Source organism: Aquarana catesbeiana, linkage group LG01 (genome assembly GCF_042186555.1).
Source record: "Aquarana catesbeiana isolate 2022-GZ linkage group LG01, ASM4218655v1, whole genome shotgun sequence".
NCBI classification, from domain to species: Eukaryota; Metazoa; Chordata; class Amphibia; order Anura; family Ranidae; genus Aquarana; species Aquarana catesbeiana.
In genome coordinates this window covers 554,471,050-554,485,067 of record NC_133324.1, presented here as the reverse complement: position 1 = coordinate 554,485,067, position 14,018 = coordinate 554,471,050, and the positions used below count along the sequence as shown (strand labels likewise).

The window sequence follows — 14,018 nt, the reverse complement described above, 5'->3', positions numbered from 1 at the left end:
TCATTCAGTGGAGCATTTGATGTGCCCATCGTTTCAGTGTTTTACTTTTTCAATCCTTTTCAATAGTATACAAATACAATACAAAATATTTATGTGTCCAATAACCACATTAACAATTAGAATTTTGATTGTTCAGATAAGAAACCACAAATATTTTCCGTTCTGAGCCTTTGAATTTTCGTACTCATATGGTTACAAATAAATGTTGATTTGTTCCCAATAACCATTAGAAAATCTAACGTTTTCATTCTTTCCTTAAGAATTACTGTAGCTTTATCTAAAGAGACAGCACAGCAGCATTTCAGGCAGACGTTTATTTTAGACATTTGCTAAGGTAGGAGTCCCCATTCTATTCAGCAATATATATCACAATTTGTTTGAGCTTTTGAGCTATGTAAAAAGACTTTTACTAAAAAACCCAAATAATTATAAAAATGAAATAAGGAGCCCAAAGCTCAACCTGTTGGATCAAAATATTCAATATTAATATGCAATATTTTATATTTACACTAAGCTGAAAAAAGAATTTGAAGTTTACTTTTCTATATACACCTATCAGCCATAACAATATGGCCAATGACAGGTAAAGTGAATGAAATTGATTATCTTGTTACAATGGCATCTGAAAGTGGGTGGTGGGATATATTAGGCAGCAAGTGAACATGTTGTTCTTGAATTGGATGTGTTTGAAAGCAGAAGAAATAGGCAAGCAATAAGGGTTTGAGTGACTTTGACCAGGGAAAAATTGTAATGGCTAGTCGACTGGGCCAGAGAAACTGTAAAACTACAGCTCTTGTGGGATGTTCCAGGACTCCTTCAGTGCTCAGGACTAGGGTTGCCCCGATACTAGTATTGGTGCCAATACCGAGTATTTGCACAAGTATCGGTACTCGTGCAAATGTACCGATACCTGAAACTGATACTTTCTGCTCCTTTCTTTGAGCTGTCAGTGGGTCTTCCCTGCTGACAGCTGAAGTGTTAAAGTCCAGTAATTGGAGCTGTCAAAAAAAAGCAGCCGGTAATGTTTATTAACAACATTGCTCAGCCGCTAAAACACTACAGAAAAAAAAAGAAACATTGTTTCTTTTTGTATCTTTCTGTTTCCTTATCTGCAGATCAAAGGGATGAACAAATGTTCCTCTGTTTAACCCCTTAATTTACTCTTAATCCGCTATAATTAACTCCCTATTCTCCGCCATTTAATTATTATTTTCCTGATTCCTGAAACAACCTTTTTTTTGTTTGCTTTGTTAGTGAACATTTTTACACATATATATTGACATATATTTACACATTTCACATTGAAAAAGTGGAAAAAAAAAAATCAATTCTTTATTTGTAAACAGCTTTTACAATGCTGTGTACCATTGCTGACAGCTGAAGTGAAGACAAAACAGGTGGCGGTAGGTATCGGTAATTGGTATCGGCGAGCACTAAAAAAAAAAAAAAGTATTGATACTCGTAAAAAATTGTATCGGTGCACCCCCCTAGTCAGGACCTACAAAATGTGGTCCATGGAAAATCAGTCAACTGGGGATGGGATCATGGGCGGACAAGGCTCGTGGATGCACATGGGAAATGAAGGCTGGCCAATGTAGTCTGATCTAATAGAAGAGCTACTGCAGCTCAGACTGCTGAAAAAGGTAATGCTGGTTCCCAAAGAAAGGTGTCAGAACACACAGTGCATCGTAGCTTGTGTATGGGGCTGCATAGCAGCAGACTAGTTAAGGGTACCCATATTGAAGCCTACATGAGCACCAGAACTAGACCATGGAGCAAGGTGGCTTGGTCTGATGAATTGCATTGTCTTTTACATTATGTGGATGACCGGGATGCGTGTGCATCGCTTACCTGGGAAAGGATGCACTGTGGGAAGAAGGCAAGCTGGCTGAGGCTTAAAGCATCTCCTACTGACTGCTTGGTGCCAGATTTCACTGCATACCTTCAGAAGTCTAGTAGAGTCGATGTCTCGCGGCATCAGGGCTGTTTTGTTGGCAGAATGGGGACCTACTCCATTTTAGGTGGGTGGTTATAATGTTATAGCTGATCGGTGTATATTTTTATACATCTGCTTCACAGATTCTTTAGTCCTGTTTATTACTAGCTGTGGATGCTATCCAAGACTATAAAAGGAAGAAAACGCCTGCTATATCGGTTTTGGCCGTTTTCTTATATGTTTTAAATTACAAGTATTAAATGGGCCCAATTTGAAGCTTAAAACTCATTGTTTTTTTCTTAAAAAATGGCCTTTAAAATAAAACAAAAATATATTTTTTAAACTGTAAATGGGAACTTGGCTGATAAAGAATTTAGTACCTGTAATAAAATATTGGTGATTTTAGAACATATCTTAAACTGTGATGTAGTGGCCATCAATTGTTTTTGTTTTTTTTCTATATACCACCAGTAAGATTTCTTCTTATGTTCATTAACATTCACTGGGAAAATAAAGGTGATCTCCACATTTAATGTCCCCAATCTAGCCTAAATTAACTGTTTACTGCACTAACAGGTGTGTCTGCTGGGCATGTTGTATTGGGTGCATGTAGCCTCAGCTACATATAGTACAGAGTGCTGTGTTCTGGCAGTGGGATGGTGGCTTGCCGTCTCACTCCCGGAACAAATCAATGTCAGGCTGAGCGCCACTCAGTCATTTACAGGAAGCTTTGTATGTATTCTATGAATGAATATACCCTCCACATTCTACCGCCAAATGCATCGCTGAATACTGTGTATGTAGCTGAGGCCACATATAGTTATTATAGCATACCCAGAAAGTGCACCGGTTAGTGCCGTAAATTAAAAAAAAAACAAAAATAAAAACTATTTAAAGGGACATTAAACATGAAGATTGTCTTTAAGGGATCGTAAAGCTATGAGAAGCTTTTTTTATTTTCCTTGCCATGGCCTTGGTCATTTCCATTACATTAAACCAAGCTCACATAACTCTTTAGCACTGCATTTAATGAATGCTACTTTTACTGTATGCATAATCATTATTCCATTTCAATTCTGTTTAAGGAATCCCGATATTCCACCCAATGCCAATCTTGTTCTTGAGGTGTTCCTTCTTGAAGTGAAGGATGGGCCAGACCTTGAACTTCTTACTGGACAAAAGAAGCTGGATTTGGCCAACAAGAAGAGGGAACGTGGAAACTTCTACTATCAGCAAGCAGATTATGTATTTGCAATAAATTCCTATGACATAGCCCTGAAGATTGTCAATTCCAGCTCTAAAGGTGTGTACGGGTGAATTTCATGACAAGTGTCCTTTTAGGTTTCCCGTTATCCACTTGACTAAAGAGAGGAAACGTGCACAACAAAACAGCCATGTCCGTAAGTATTAAGGAAACAGAAATGGGGTAGTACTAAGTATTACCAAAAGGGCAGACTTTTTAGGCTAAGAAACAATGGAGAAGAGACATACTATAGACAGTCAAATTTATTGAGATTGACATCAACATAGAATAATCAAAAGTAGATAAAAATGTAGCATATACATTTATGCTTTTGTACAGTGAGCCCTTGTGCGTCTACGCGTTTCGCCATTAGGCCTCCACAGGACTCGGCCAAGGTTCAAAAACAAATACACCCAATTTTACTGAATTAAGCTGCAACACAGACTGTATGCATCGTTCATCCTATCGTGGCTATATATGATATTGTATCCCAAATTAAGGTACCTGTTCGCTGTTCGTCCTTGATTTTTTTTTTTTTATCCACGGGTGCTTGGCACATGATTTTTATTTTAAACTGTTTTGTGTTGTGTTTTTAATGGCATTGTATCTCATTTCAGATAGAGAAACACATTCTCTTATCTTTTTCGTCTTTGAACCTTGGCCGTGTCCTGAAGAAGCCTAAGGGCTCACTGCACAAAAGCATAGATGCATATATGCTACATTTTTATCTACTTTTGATTATTCTATGTTGATGTTAATCTCAATAAATTTGATTGTCTATAGTATGTCTCTTCTCCATTGTTTCTTAGCCTAAAAAGTCCACCCTTTTGGTAATACTTAGTACTACCCCATTTCATTATCCACTTGACCTCCAGGCCGATTCTGATATTTCTGACATACATGTAAAAATCTGCATGTTTTTGCTAGAAAATTACTTAGACCCCCGCGAAGACCCTGGAGAATTAAAGGGTGGGGTTTGCAATGGTCACACAATTTTTGAACATCAGTTTATTAAACACAAACTTTCAGGGAAAAAAAACTTTAATTAATTTAGGTGAACACAAACACAATATAAAACAAAATTTTTTGGGGTAAAATATAAAGGATCATGTTACGCCAAGTAATACCAAACATGTCACACTTAAAATTTCACGCACCCGTGGAATGGCAACAAACTATAGTACATTAAATTATCCATAGGTGACGCTTTTACAGTTTTTTTTTTTTTTACAGGTTACCAGCTTAGTTGCACAGGTCTGGTGCTAGAATTGCTCTCACTCTGACACTCAGTTATACATCACATGTGTGATCCAATCAGCGTTTACATATATATATATATATATATATATATAGTTATATATAGTAAAACCTTGGATTGCGAGTAACTTGGTCTGCGATTTTCACAAGAGCAACATTTTTTTTTTTTTAATTCATTTTGATAATCGAGCGAGGTCTTACAATACAAGTAGCTTGGGATCTGACTTGTGAGGCTCCAAGTCGCGTGACATGTGAAATCCCATTTTAGTCAATGAGAGCTGTCTTGGCACTACTGAAGTCGCTCCGACTTTAGAAAAGTTTCCTGTACTACTTCAAGGCGCCTTCTATCCAACTTGTGCCCATAGACTTTAAGAATGGTTTGTGAAAAAAAAACGCTTATGCTCAAAGAAGCTCAATAAGAATGTGCACAAGAGCACAAAAAAGCACAAGCTTCTTCAAGCTGAACTACAAGCTCAAATGCCTGTAAAACAGCTTTTTTTTTTTTTGAGCTGCAATGTGCATGAGTTGTAAGTCGGATCCTCATCTTCCAGGCTTTTCCTGAATGTGGACTATAGACTGAAGGACTTGTGAATAAATGGTTGTGGAATGAATCATTTGAGTTTCTATTATTTTTTTATGGGGAAATTCACTTTGATATACGAGTACTTTGGATTACAAGCACGTTTCCGGAACAAATTATGTTCGTAATCCAAGGTTTTACTGTGTGTGTGTGTGTGTGTGTATGTAATGTGTGTGTGTGTGTATATATATATATATATATATATATATAATATATATAATTTAAACACATATGACGATATCAAGATGGTTAGACAGTAGGGGCAAGGAATGGAAAATGCTATTTGCAGTATTTTTTAGTGCATCATAATTACTTCTGACCTCATATGGTGGTATGTGGGGTTGTTTTTTTTTTTTATATATATACTAATTATTCCACAAGTCTGTTTTGATGCTATGTAAAATTTATAAGGTGAAAAAATACTCTCCATTTATCATACATTTGGGAAGTGGAAGGACTTTCGGCAAAGCATTTTTTTTTTTTTTACGTTTTGGATAGAGTTATAACCCCTGTCAGATTTTTGTTTGCCATCTGTGTCCCATTGCGAAGATTTCCCTTCACTTCCTGTCCCATGGCCAAACAGGAAGTGAGAGGAAATCCCTGCAAATGAAAGAGTTCATAAACCCAGGACCCTGCATTCACTATATCTGGTCTCCCATGGTACACAGAACCTGGAAATGCAGTAATTTTTTTTGTAAATATGAACTTCTAAATAACTTTTTTTCATCAGCAGTATATAGCACTCTTGTGAATGCTATCAGTTCCTGATTAAAGCTTGTAGGAGGAGTTATCATACTGCACTGAGCTGTCCCATCAGGATCCAGGACCCCTGACACCCTGTTTTGAAAGTGCTAATTGGCCCTGTGCTGATCACATGCACCCCGCCCAAGGAAAAAAAAAACTCTCCTAGCAATATACACCAAACTGAGCATGTGCAGCCTGGTTCCAGTAACTGTCTTACCCGAACCTGTTCTGGAGTCAGTGGAAGAAGGGGAGGATCAGTGCATACAACATCAAACAGCCTTTTTACACAATGCAGAGGATTAACCCCTTAGGTTCCACAGTGAGTATAACAAGCATGTTTTACTGCATATACAGATTTTACTGTTTTGAGTTTAGTAACACTTTAAGGGAATTCCTTGGGAACCTCCCAGGTAACCACAACTAGTGTCTCGATTGGAAGATTCCCCTCTATTACTTTTTTGGGGACCACCCAACATTTGGGATTTTCTTTTACTTTCACTTTCAATGATCATGGTAAACAGGACAAATTGAGAGGGTGATTCTACCAGCAGCAATTAAAACTGACAGAGATTCTAATCCACGTTATTGATGGGCATCTTTTTCCAGCATTTTATCAATGGAGACCAAGTCCCCTGAAACTGTAGCTACCTCCATACCAGCCCCCCCCCCAACCCGAGAGACTAGCATCCGTGGTTACCATCTTTCATATCACTGGAAGAAAGATTTCTCCTTCTCCAGATTCCGAACAATCAACCACCAATTAAAACTGTTCAATACCCCAGGGACAGAGCCCTCCGGCAAACCTATGCTTGGACCTTCATGTTCCAGACAGAGAGAATGTCCCTCTACAAAGACCTGGAGTGGAACTGCACGTAGGGAACCATTTCAACATGGATATAATTTCCTCGTAAGATTTTTTGAAGGATACCCTTTGCCTTTACATTGCTTTAAATCTGGAACAGATTGCTCCCTGAGCAAAGATCATTGAGGTATCCTGAGATTGACACCCCTTGCATCCTCAGCAAGTCCTGCACCACAGCTGGGAGCTTTGTGAACCCTTGGGGGGGGCTGTGGCCAGCCAGAAGGGCGGTGTCACGAAACGAAAATGGCGACTGTCTGCTGCAAATCGCAGAAACCTTCAATGAGCCTGGAAAAACTGGCACATGAAGATATGCATAATTGATGACTATGAACACCTGAAATCTACCTCTTGCAGAGAGGCCATCACTGATCGGACTGATTCCATCTGAAACAGAAGGACGTTTAAAACATTTTCTAGTCCCTTGACATCTAAGATAGACTTCACATCCCCATTTGGTTTTGGGGTCACTACTGGTTGAGTGTTTACAATAAAGAACCCATAACTTCTGCTCCAAGAGCAAATGCAAGGCAAAAGGCTGAGAATGCAAAGCAACAAAGAGGCATACGTAACCTACCAGAGTCAACCTAAAAACTAAACAAACTACCTTAGACACTGCCCTAACATCCTCTGGCCTGAGATACTCTCAAAACACAGCAGCCTCAGATGCCTCCTTGACTCTGGAGGGTAAAAGCTTACAGCACCTGGCTTTCCCGGCAGTCTCCCATACAAGTACTAACTAGACCAGTGTCCATCCACTTTACAGACACTGGCAAAAAAACTGAGGGACTTCCTGTTTGATCGGCCAGTGTCCATTCGCCTATAGGGGGTGCATAACCCACATAGTTATCATTATAACCTGCTCTGTGTCCCATGATGCACTCCAAGAAATGGATTTTACAGGTAAGTATTTAGAAAAAAATCCAATTTTTTCACTAAATACTTTAGTATGAGTCAAACCGTGCACATCATTATAAACACACTCTCCCTACCATAAAGCATTGTGATGTGGAGATGTTTTCCTGTAACAGGCCCTGGGCAGCTTGTAAGTTTATAGTGTAGAATGAATACATCAAAATCCTGCAGGGCATATCTGGTGAAATCTAAGCCTTGGAAAAAGATTTGGCTTTCTGCGAGACAGTGACATATAACCAAAACTCAACCAAATTGACCTAAAAATTATAGTATTAAAAAATGTCATGGAATGGCCGAGTCAAAGTCAAGAGCAAGAGCAAGTTTTCAGAGGAATAGGAAAAAAAATTAAATTAAACCTCCGTTTTTTTATAGTGTCCTTAGGTGAAGGACCTCTTATAGAGAAATCATTCTGCGCTTTATTACTAGTTTTATTGTTTTACTTCTGATCAGTCAACTTTTCAACTACAAGAAGAGATGCAGGGCATTAAAGGAAGCAAACGAGATTATCTCATGGACAAATTCACCGTCCAGTGTTCTCTGCTTCACATCCCAGGAGTGGACAAACTGGAAAGGGGATTACCTCAGCTGCCTGGATCATTAATAGGCTCTTCAGTCTGACATGCCAAATACAGGGGATTCTTTATGTGAACATCCTAGCCTCCAGATTCAACAACAAACTACCTCTGCCAGAACCAGGGATCCTCTAGCTCTAGCCTCTGATGCTTTAAAAATCTCCTGGTCTCAGTTCAGGCTAACAGACACCTTCCTTCCAGTGCGAATTTTGCCTCCTCTGCTCCAGAAAATAGAGCAAGAGAGAACAGTGATCCTAATTAAACCAAACTGACCCAGAAGAACTGGTACTCGGACTTGGAGCAGACAACCCCTGACTTCTTCCCAATAGTCCAGATCTGCTATCTCAAGGCTCTCTATTCAATACTGCTTCTCAGCCTCTGGCTGTAACTGCATGGCTGTTGAGACCCAGGTCTTAAAGGATAGAGGGGTTCCTTAGTCTGTGATTCCATGCTAAAAGCATTACAGGAAGATCTATTATTGTGCCTGGAAATCTTTTTGTCTGTAAACACAGGCACATCAATCCCAGAGATTATTTGAAGTTTGGTCTTCTGATTCTTATTGTTTGGGCCTGTTGGCAGAGATATGTTTGCTTAATTGTTGCCCACCCTTCTTATTCATTGGGCATGCCCCACATTGTATTTATACTCTGCCTATATCCTTTGGTTAAAATAAGAAGTAAAATCTATACCTTGGAGTATAGTACATGACACAGGCCACCTTCCCTTCTATTCCTTGGTTTACTGTGCATTTCTTATTACAAAAAAGTGGGGTAGGGTTATAGGGGATGTGCCCTGAGTCCTTGTCCTCTAGAGCTTTGCCAGGGTCCAGTAACGTGAAGGTACAAGACAAGTGTATAACCCATGGTGTATGAGTATTCTGTCCTGTCCTGTGCTCCAAGATATTGAATTTACAGGCAAGCCAAAATTCCTCTATACATATACTTAAACTTTATAGGGAAGATGTTTCTAATACTTAACATGTTCACATGTACTTCTATCCCTGTTGTGGTAGTTCCTCTAGGCATTGCCACTTTAAATGTTTGTTGGTTAACATACTGTAGCTGTATGTTCACAGAACACACTTTCTGTAGCAACTTTCTGTAGTTTAACTGCCATGTTTTCATCCAAATTAACGTTATGATTGTTCGCATCATGAACCATTTTATACGAATGAAATTTGCCACAATTTCTTAATCATATCTGAAAATTTCCCCTTTCTGATTACTAGTTGACTTTACACCGGAAGAAGAAGCTGAATTACTAGATGTCAAGATGAAGTGTCTGAACAACCTGGCTGCTTCCCAGCTTAAACTTGATCACTTTGAGGCTGCATTAAAGTCTTGTAATATGGTCTTGGAGCAACAACCTGAAAATATCAAGGCTTTGTTTAGAAAGGGAAAGGTAACAAAAAGTGAGATTAATCTGCAACTGTCTGCATTAGTCTGTAACTTGTTTTGGTTAGACAGTGCCTAATTTCTAATGTCTTCATGTAAGGCCTTTAATGAACATATCAGAATGCAGATTATCTGCGTCTGGATCCATGCATCGGACCCACAGGGACATGTACTCAAGAACTCGCATTGAGGCTCATGCAGGTCCAGGCAGCCAGCCACCCATCACTAATTTCATCAGGCTGTCTGAATGCCCCTGCATTGAACACCTGTACATCCTGGGCAGCTGAAGACAGCCTTTTGCACGGGCATATGAATCGTGGCACCCATGTGAATAAGGCCTAAAAAGGAGGGCTTAGGCTAAATATTCCCTAAACACCTTAACACCCTATTAAAACCTGATACAGCTGTATAACCATGGTGTAATACTACTACTGAAGCTATAATTATGTTTTCAGTATGCCCATGACGTCAGACGTCACCCGCGGCCATCTTTTCAGTTGGAAACCGTTACACGTGTGTATGCTGGCACTCGGTCTGAGTGCTATACATTGTAAGTAGATTTCTTACCTTTTACCAATAAATTGTCTATACGGAGAGCATTAGATTGTCCTCTTCTTCTTTATCCATATGCTGTGGAGTCCAACAACAGTGCTGAATTGTGATCGATACCTTAGGTGTGGGTTTAACTGCTGAGTGACCCGTTTCAGGTCAAGTATATAAGGTGAGAGGGTAGAGTATCTGTGGTGGAGGGATCACTATCACCTGCTGTACCGCCCTGCTCATCACTGCACCAACAGATTTGTGTTTTTCTCTCGCATGCACTGATTGTCATTTTCATCATATGTACTATTTATAATTGCGCTGCCCTATTTTGTTTTAGATGTGTGTGGATGCCATTAAGAATTAATGGCACTTGCACATGTCTTCAGGGGCAGCACGTTTCTGTCCTGTGCAGGAAACCGTTTCCTGCGCCACAAATGGTGTGAACTGGCTCTTAAAAAATGAAAAACTGTTCTGACAAATTTTGAGACGCTCTTAAAGGGCTCTCTCTTTACTATTACAGGCCCAGCTCTTCAACTAGCTATTGCTGTCATTTCTGTTTGTCAAACGGCAGAAAACTGGACTAGGGTGATGACCAACCAACATGATCCTGCATTCCAGGACCATACCTTGGCATAGCAGTTACCCTCTGCTTTGCTCTTATGTGGATGTCCTACAAGTCATGACAGACATCTCCAGCAACACTTTGATTTCTTTCTATATGCGCACATTATCATACTTCATAGCCTGGTCAGCTGAAGGCAGTTATAAAAGATGTCTCACATTTTCTGTGCACCTGACAAATTCCTCTTTTTTTTTTTTTTTTTTTTGTCCTTAATGACATTTTACGTTTTGATTCAGTTAAATATAGAAGAACAAAGGTTAAACCTGGGTGGCTGACAGAGTATTGGTAACTGTAAGCGCAAACACACAAGTCCATATATAACAGGAGATATAAAGGGCTGAGCAACTTAGTCCATAGGGGACGGGCTGGAAGTTCAAGGGTTAAGTGGTAACCGGTAATGTAATGGTTAAAGTAGGCTGGTAGGCTAGGCGGCTGCTGTCCTCAAAGAGCTGGCTCTGTGATGGATGAGAGAGTGGTAGAGAAGGAAGCACCACCAAAGTGTAGTATTAACAAATGATGTTTAATGACACCAGGTAAAAACACACTTACAGGATAAAAACATATAAAAGGCTCATCTGTATAGGTATGTGGTCCTCGGTGTTCCCTCTGATCCTGTGGTGGTGACGCTGCAGGGATGCTGGGCTGCAGAAGGTGGATTACCAGCCGGGAGCTCCTTCTGTGGCCATCAGAAAGAGACTAAGGGCCGGCGTGCATGACGTCACAGGTCGTCCGTCTGCTTCCGGGTTCGGTATCCAGGGGAGGGATCATCCAGGGAGGAGAGCTAGCAGGGAGGTTGAGAGAAGGCCAAGCCTTCGTCCAGGGAGGAGGGCTAGCAGGGAGGTTGAGAGAAGGCCAAGCCTGCTAGCCCTCCTCCCTGGACGATTCCTCCCCTGGATACTGAACCCGGAAGCAGACGGACGACCTGTGACGTCATGCATGCTCCACGCCGGCCCCTAGTCTCTTCCTGATGGCCACAGAAGGAGCTCCCGGCTGGTAATCCACCTTCTGCAGCACAGCATCCCTGCAGCGTCACCACCACAGGATCAGAGGGAACACCGAGGACCACATACCTATACAGATAAACCTTTTATATGTTTTTATCCTGTGTGTTTTTACCTGGTGTCATTAAACATCATTTGTTAATACTACACTCAGGTGGCGCTTCCTTCTCTACCCCTCTCTCAAACCTGGGTGGCTGAACCAAAATGTAAAATGTCATATTAAGAACAAAAAAACTGTCCTTTAAGTACAAAGCGGAGGGGTTATCATCAGCGTTCCAAAACTTGAAGGAACACAATAAGAAGTGTAAGAATGCAGTCGGGGTGGCTAAAAAAGACTGAGAGATGCACAGTGGAGGAGAGTAAAAAAAAAATCCCAAGAAATTTTTTAAATATATTGACAGTAAAAAGGTGAGGTCGGAACACATACAGTGGGGCAAAAAAGTATTTAGTCAGCCACCAATTGTGCAAGTTCTCCCACTTAAAAAGATGAGAGAGGCCTGTAATTGTCATCATAGGTATACCTCAACTATGAGAGACAAAATGTGGAAACAAATCCAGACAATCACATTGTCTGATTTGGAAAGAATTTATTTGCAAATTATGGTGGAAATTAAGTATTTTGTCAATATCAAAAGTTCATCTCAATACTTTGTTATATATCCTTTGGCAATGACAGAGGTCAAACGTTTTCTGTAAGTCTTCACAAGGTTGTCACACACTGTTGCTGGTATGTTGGCCCATTCCTCCATGCAGATCTCCTCTAGAGTAGTGATGTTTTGGGGCTGTCACTGGGCAACACGGACTTTCAACTCCCTCCAAAGGTTTTCTATGGGGTTGAGATCTGGAGACTGGCTAGGCCACTCCAGGACATTGAAATGTTCTTATGAAGCCACTCCTTCGTTGCCCGGGCGGTGTGTTTAGGATCATTGTCATGCTGAAAGACCCAGCCACGTTTCAACTTCAATGCCCTTGCTGATGGGAGGAGGTTTGCACTCAAAATCTCACGATACATGGCCCCATTCATTCTTTCATGTACACGGACCAGTCGTCCTGTTCCCTTTGCAGAGAAACAGCCTCAAAGTATGATGTTGCCACCCCCCCATGCTTCAGAGTAGGTATGGTGTTCTTTGGTTGCAACTCAGCATTCTCTCTTCTCCAAACACGACGAGTTGTGTTTCTACCAAACAGTTCTACTTTGGTTTGATCTGACCATATGACATTCTCCCAATCCTCTTCTGGATCATCCAAATGCTCTCTAGCAAACCTCAGACGGGCCTGGACATGTACTGGCTTAAGCAGGGGGACACGTCTGGCACTGCAGGATCTGAGACGGCGTAGCGTGTTACTGATGGTAGCCTTTGTTAGGTTGGTCCCAACTCTCTACAGATCATTCACTAGGCCCCCCCATGTGGTTCTGGGATTTTTGCAAACTGTTCTTGTGATCATTTTGACCCCACGGGGTGAGATCTTGTGTGGAGCCCCAGATCGAGGGAGATTATCAGTGGTCTTGTATGTCTTCCATTTTCTAATTCTTGCTCCCACAGTTGATTTCTTTACACCAAGCTGCTTGCCTGTTGCAGATTCAGTCTTCCCAGCCTGGTGCAGGTCTACAATTTTGTTTCTGGTGTCCTTCGACAGCTCTTTGGTCTTCACCATAGTGGAGTTTGGAGTGTGACTGTTTGAGGTTGTGGACAGGTGTCTTTTATACTGATAACAAGTTCAAACAAGTGCCATTAATGCAGGTAATTAAGGGAGGACAGAGGAGCCTCTTAAAGAAGAAGATACAGGTCTGTGAGAGCCAGAAAACTTGCTTGTTTGTAGGTGACCAAATACTAATTTTCCACCATAATTTGCTAATAAATCATTTCAAAAATGCAACTCTGTGTGTGATTATGTAAGTGTTACATTGTATATCCCTGTATGTTGCGGTCGTTCAGGTGCTTATCTAATATTATAACATAGGCCCCATAAAGGACAAGGAAGGGAAGTGGGTTACAGATGACAAAGAGAAGGCAGCTGTATTAAATGGTTTCTTCTCAGTCAAAACACAGGAAAAGGAAGGGTATAACAATCATGACTTTATGGTAAGTAACTTGTCACAGGATCTACCCTTGTGGCTAACACAAGCCGGAGTCCGAAAAGGATTAGAGAAGCTCAACATAAATCACCAGGACAAGATGGCTTCCACCCAAAAGTCCTTAACCTCCCTGGCGGTTTTCCCGAGTGTGGCTCGGGGTTAAATTTCAGCACCATTAGCGGTAACCCCGAGCCACACTCGGGATTGCATTGCAGGATCCTGGTGCGGTATACTTACCTTGTCCCCAGTATCCTGCGATGTCCCCCCCTCCCGCT

The 14,018-nt window shown here is 40.9% G+C and overlaps 1 protein-coding gene across 2 annotated transcripts in view; it reads left to right on the top strand.

Annotated features, from left to right (window-relative positions):
* FKBP8 (FKBP prolyl isomerase 8) overlaps positions 1 to 14,018 on the top strand; it is a 237,154-nt gene that overhangs the window by 168,569 nt on the left and 54,567 nt on the right. For both annotated transcript variants that reach the window (XM_073595977.1, XM_073595969.1), the window contains exons 5-6: positions 3,022 to 3,239; positions 9,335 to 9,507. In XM_073595977.1, coding sequence (XP_073452078.1) covers positions 3,022 to 3,239; positions 9,335 to 9,507 — 391 coding nt within the window. The remainder of the gene's footprint in view (positions 1 to 3,021; positions 3,240 to 9,334; positions 9,508 to 14,018) is intronic.